Consider the following 5,351-nt stretch of genomic DNA (forward strand, 5'->3'; position numbering starts at 1 on the left):
GAATATACAAAGCAAGTGATGCACAATGCAGTTGCTAGCCCCCTGCTGACCAGTGCCCAGCCAGTCCCCGAGCAGCGGCCCCCCCGGCCAGCTTTCCCCCAGTTTATGTACTGATCATGATGTCCCATGGTATGGAATGTCCCTTTGGCCAGTTGGGGTCAGCTGTCCTGGCTGTGCCCCCTCCCAGCTTCTTGTGCCCCTCCAGCCTGCTCAGTCGGTAGAGCATGGGAAGTTGGAAAGCCCTTGACTAGTGTAAGCACTGCTCGGCAACAACTAAAACATCGGTGTGTTATCAACATTGTTCTCATCCTAAATCCAAAGCACAGCACTGTACCAGCTACTAGGAAGGAAATTAACTCTATCCCTGCCGAAACCAGGACAGAAGGTTTGGCAACCGAGTTCAAATGGGCAAGACAAAGATGCATTGTTGCTGCATGTCTGCAGTGGACTGCTATCCTTACTGCAGTATCACTTTCAAACAATACCTAATCTCTTGTGATATTAAGTCTTCCTGGATTTCTTTCTGACACTAGAGACTCAATGTTTCAATAATTCTTCCCAGATTTATTCTGTGAATTTTTTTTTCCAAGTTAAAGAAGATAAGCACTCTTGACTTTTTTTCTTTCTCTTCCCCCCAGGATCTTGACACATCATGTAAAACATCTTCTTTCTGTTGGAGGATAATTGTTCCTGAAGAAAAAAAGCATGTGGTTATTCTGGGTGGTTTTTGTACAGTGATACTTGCTGGACTTTTTTCATATTTTCTTTTTTCCCAGTAGTAGCCTAAGGTGTTTTTTTTTCCCCCCAGCCATTCTTTTTTTTTCCTCCAACCATTCATTTTATTATACTCATATACTTTGACTCTTTTCTAATTTTATTCAGTTTTCAGAGGGAAAGAATGCTTTATATTTGCAAGAAATATATTTCATAAATGAATAGCAATGCCAAAAAAAAAAATCTGCAGACTTTTGCACATAGTCTCCACATAGTGCCTGTAAATCTCAGAAGAATTTGTATGTGCTAGCATTTTTAACATCGCAGTGAATGCATTAAGTATTCTGGAATATAATGAGCTTTAGTTATCCTCAGCCCACCTCAGCCTGGCTGTGCAGACTTTCCTTAAGCCAGTTCCTTGTAGGAAACCATAGGTAAGCTGAGGGTAGCTAAAGAGTGAGAAACTGGGGATTAACCGCTTCATCAAGCGCATCTAGTAATAAAACAGGTAGTTTGGATGCTGCCTTAACTGTAGTTAAAACAACAAAAATACACCAGATAAGGTTTTTAGTGTTTTTTTTTTTATTTCCAGTCGTATCTGTACTGTTATCTCGTAATTTCAGGAGTCTCCTGGACTGAACAAATACAAATCCTGGTGTAACAGTGACACCGTTACCACAACAGAAGAGGAAATAAAGAAGGTAGATGAGCCTTAGCAGAGATCAAAGAGAAGTTCAGGTCAACAGGCAGACTTTTTTTAATTTTATTTTGCACTGTTTCTAGTCCTTGCTTCTGGTCTCGCACTCCAGAAGGGAATGCAGAAATAGGGCAGAAGTTAATGCTGCAAAGAGCAATGTCATATTCACCTGCTCTGCAAGAGAAGAGGCACGAGTAGGCACCTCTCCTAAGTCTGCTGCAGGCAGGGCTGTCGCGACTGAGGTGTGCCAAGTGCCTCCATGTGTTTTTCTCTGACTTCACAACCTGCAGAACATCTTTTTGCACATCCTTGCACATGTACTGCTTAGTCATTAGCTTGCAGAGGAAGGTCATACCAGCATTTGTACTGATACCAAAATCAGACATGTAGCATTGCAGACAGAGACAGCCTGGAGATTTAAGTTGGGGATATTTAGACTTTTGACTGTACTTCGCAGTCTGTACTGAGAACCTGTGTCACACTAATAAAGTTTTTAAGAATGCATTATGATGTTCGTAACTTCTCATTTATTACTGCTGTTATCTGAATAGCTATTGCAAGACAAAAGAAACGCCAGAAACAATTAAAAAACCCCAAACATTGGCATATTAAAACTGAACATGATGTGTTTAAAAAAAAACCTGCAAAATACTTGTCAGTGATGCCTCAGGAAGGCCCTCACAATCTGATCAAGATCCAGCTACAGTTTTTTCCCCTTGCTTTGGTTTTCAAAGCTGTATCTGTCCAGAGAAGGGCAACGAGGCTGGTGAGGGGTCTGGAGAACAAGTCTTATGAGGAGCGGCTGAGGGAACTGGGGTTGTTTAGCCTGGAGAAAAGGAGGCTGAGGGGAGACCTCATTGCTCTCTACAACTACCTGAAAGGAGGCTGTAGCGAGGTGGGTGTCGGTCTCTTCTCCCAAGTAACTGGCGAAAGGACGAGAGGAAATGGCCTCAAGTTGCGCCAGGGGAGGTTTAGATTGGATGTAAGGAAAAATTTCTTTACTGAAAGAGTAGTTAAACATTGGAACAGGCTGCCCAGGGAAGTGGTTGAGTCACCATCCCTGGAAGTATTTAAAAGACGGGTAGATTCAGAAACGAAGCGATTATTTTGCTGCAAAATTCCAGTTAAAATTTTTGTTGAAACGTATGATACACAAACGATTAACAGTCGTTCTCAGGCAACAGAAAAACAGCGTGTTCTAATGAAGTATGTGAACCCTGCCCAGCTTCCCTGCATCTGTTCGGGTTCTCTCTGGGCTGTGCAGATAAGCAGTTCAGTCTTGGTGTGCTTCTGGTTTTGCAGGCACGCTTCCGTCACAGCACGCAAGACTCTGAAATGTTTATTAGTGTCCGCTCATTACAGCTCAGTCAGCGAAATCTATTCTGTTGAGATAAATGTCCTATCGACACACCGGTTTGTGATGCTCCTGTTGTTCCGTCGAGAGGGCTGCAAGGCATCTGGATACACCCCAGCTAACTGATGCTTCCTCAATTAGAAAAAGGGGGAGGTGGAGCAAGAAGGGGGCTGTGGCATGGGGAGGGCAAGGAGTGCTACTTCGCATTTCCCCCAGGTTGAGAAAGTGACGATGAAGCAGTTAAAGCAGAAAACAGCAATGCAAATTACTGCTCACAACAGCAAAAGAAATGAATGTGCAAAATGACACAAATGAAGTACTTTATATCTAGAGTCATGTAAATAAATTTTATTTTTTGTTAAATTGCCTTTTCAGCTCTGAAAAGATTTTAAAGCAAGCAACAGGCAACAATACCTGAAATACCAGAAAATGTTGTACACATGATGCACAGCCTACTCAGAATTCCTGCTTCCCTTAATGAGTTAAGAGGTACAAGGTGCCTCGTACATAAAAGGATGCAGCAAGCGAAAGGAACCGGTATTTTCTAAAACATTGTGACAGAGTTTTTCACCCTCCATAGCAGAACTCAACAGCCTTTCCCAACTCTAATGAAGTAGGTTTCAACTTCTTGGGCGGGTATAATTTCTAGTTGAGAGAAGAGCAAGCAAGGTACAGTCAAAAGCTTATGATTAGTTCCAGATTATGCATTTTTCCCCTAAGTCTTTGTCTTTGTTACAGTTTCTGGACGCTTCAGCATATCGGTGAGGAAACTGAGACAGGTCTGAACTGCAGAGGAAATAAACACTATGGAGTCATGTCAAGGGCATGGTTGTAAGAACAAAGAAATCAAGTGCAACTAATTACCACATGCTTAAATGGATTTTTTTTTTTTTTTTTTTTTTAAGTTTAGTACCAAAATAAGTTTTCTGTGGGTAAACAGAGGCAGCCAGTTATGACTGCCTGGTAAAAAACAAAACAAACCCTCCACCAAAAAAACAACCAACCCCACTTCCAAGATTTCAACTTGGCTTTCTTAAGTAATTGTCCCTTCTGAGCACATACTAATAATTTCTCTCCTTAGAGCAATTAGCTTACAATTCTAACTGTTACTCTACAGATAAGATATAAAGACCATTATGAACAACTGACTGTCCTTTTAAATGTCACTGAGTACATGCAACAACAGCTGCATTTCAATTAGGTGAAAAAGGGATAATTAAAAGCAAAAATTCCTGCTAAAATAAACTGATGCTTAATCATCTCAACTAAAATTCACTGATTTCTTTTTTTTCCCCACACAAAATGTATGTACTCATTTTCTGAATGTTACCTAAAAGCGCAAGAGTATGTTCAGTGCAGGCAAAGTCTTTACATCAGCAGCAAAAGCGAGTCAGGCAGAACTGGGAGAGGGTGGCATCAAGGGGACCGAAGTGCAGCAGGGGCTTGGCCTCACCCCTGCGCAGCATCTGCACCACCACGACTACCTCCAGCCCTGAGAGACTGCAGTAAAGCTTGCCTAACAGTCCTTACCATATTGACTTTGACAGATGCAATTTTAATTACGGTTGATACTTGGGGTGTAAAAATTATTCTCCGGGAAACATAAACCCTACAGATAAAGACACGTGCAACGATGGCTTTGCTCCAGAGCTTCAGCTGCCAGTTGTACCTTTGTAGGAACGGTACTGGAAGGGTCAGCATTTGCCGGTGGAAAGTTTCTCTTGGTTGTTTGTCTCCCAGTACCGTCTGAGTTTTCAGAAGGAATGTGTTTCAGGTTTCTAGTAGTCAGCCTCCCCTACACCTTAGTTCACTGTACAACGTTCCTTTTCCCTTGAAAGTGTTACCTGGTGAAAGAGATCAATGAATGGTGTAGTTCTGTTCCCAGCAAACCACAACCATGAGAGAGAAAAATACTGAGCAGCAGCATTAGACTGCCTTACAGCTCCTTCCAGAGAAACTAATTTATACAATTGAGCTGTCCCTCCAGCCCTGAATTTTCACAGCTTTGCAGTTATTTCTGACAAATACAAGCAAGGTGCCTTAATTTACAGCTGGTTGTTTTGCAACCATGTTTTGACTTTCTCAAAATTTCTATCCATCCATTGTATATTGTCTTCAATGGTTTCAACAGCTTGCTGGACACAGCGAAGCCGTGCGCTTTTTTCCTCTAGAGAACTGAAGAATTCCTTCACCTGTTGACAAAAATGTGAAAGAACAGTTGATGACGAGGCAGCAATGTCTCTTTAGGTGCACAGGAAGACCAGCAAGACATTTGTGACGCTCAAACCTGGCCTTGGGTCTTCTACCCCCCTTCCCTCCCACCCCCCACGCCAAGAACAATTTTTCAAAAAGGTTTCATAGTGGCTGGCTCTCACAAGCTGAGGAAGATTACATTTCAAATTAGATTATTTAAAAAAACAAAACAATTGAAGGAGCTGTCATGTCGTGTGGTGGATCCGTCCGGTTCCTGCTCATTCAACAAACCCTTGTGGCCATTTAAGCCGCAGCACCCGCAGGCAGAACGGCAGCGTTTCAATGTGGACGTCACCGGGGAGACGGAGCATCCCTGGCTCTGCCTGAAAGCTG

At 42.5% G+C, this 5,351-nt stretch overlaps 2 protein-coding genes across 5 annotated transcripts in view; one reads left to right on the top strand and one right to left on the bottom strand.

Annotated features, from left to right (window-relative positions):
- CAST (calpastatin) overlaps positions 1-1,916 on the top strand; it is a 60,114-nt gene extending 58,198 nt beyond the window's left edge. For all 4 annotated transcript variants that reach the window (XM_009326133.1, XM_009326135.1, XM_009326134.1 and 1 more), the window contains one exon: positions 639-1,916. The gene's annotated coding sequence lies outside the window, so the exon portion shown is untranslated. The remainder of the gene's footprint in view (positions 1-638) is intronic.
- A 2,510-nt stretch (positions 1,917-4,426) lies between these two features.
- The window catches only part of ERAP1 (endoplasmic reticulum aminopeptidase 1), a 25,039-nt gene continuing 24,114 nt past the window's right edge, over positions 4,427-5,351 (bottom strand). Inside the window, exon 24 of the mRNA XM_009326139.1 lies at positions 4,427-4,957. Coding sequence (XP_009324414.1) covers positions 4,811-4,957 — 147 coding nt within the window. The 3' untranslated portion in view covers positions 4,427-4,810. The remainder of the gene's footprint in view (positions 4,958-5,351) is intronic.

Source organism: Pygoscelis adeliae, unplaced genomic scaffold (assembly GCF_000699105.1).
Source record: "Pygoscelis adeliae isolate BGI_AS28 unplaced genomic scaffold, ASM69910v1 Scaffold756, whole genome shotgun sequence".
NCBI lineage: Eukaryota > Metazoa > Chordata > Aves > Sphenisciformes > Spheniscidae > Pygoscelis > Pygoscelis adeliae.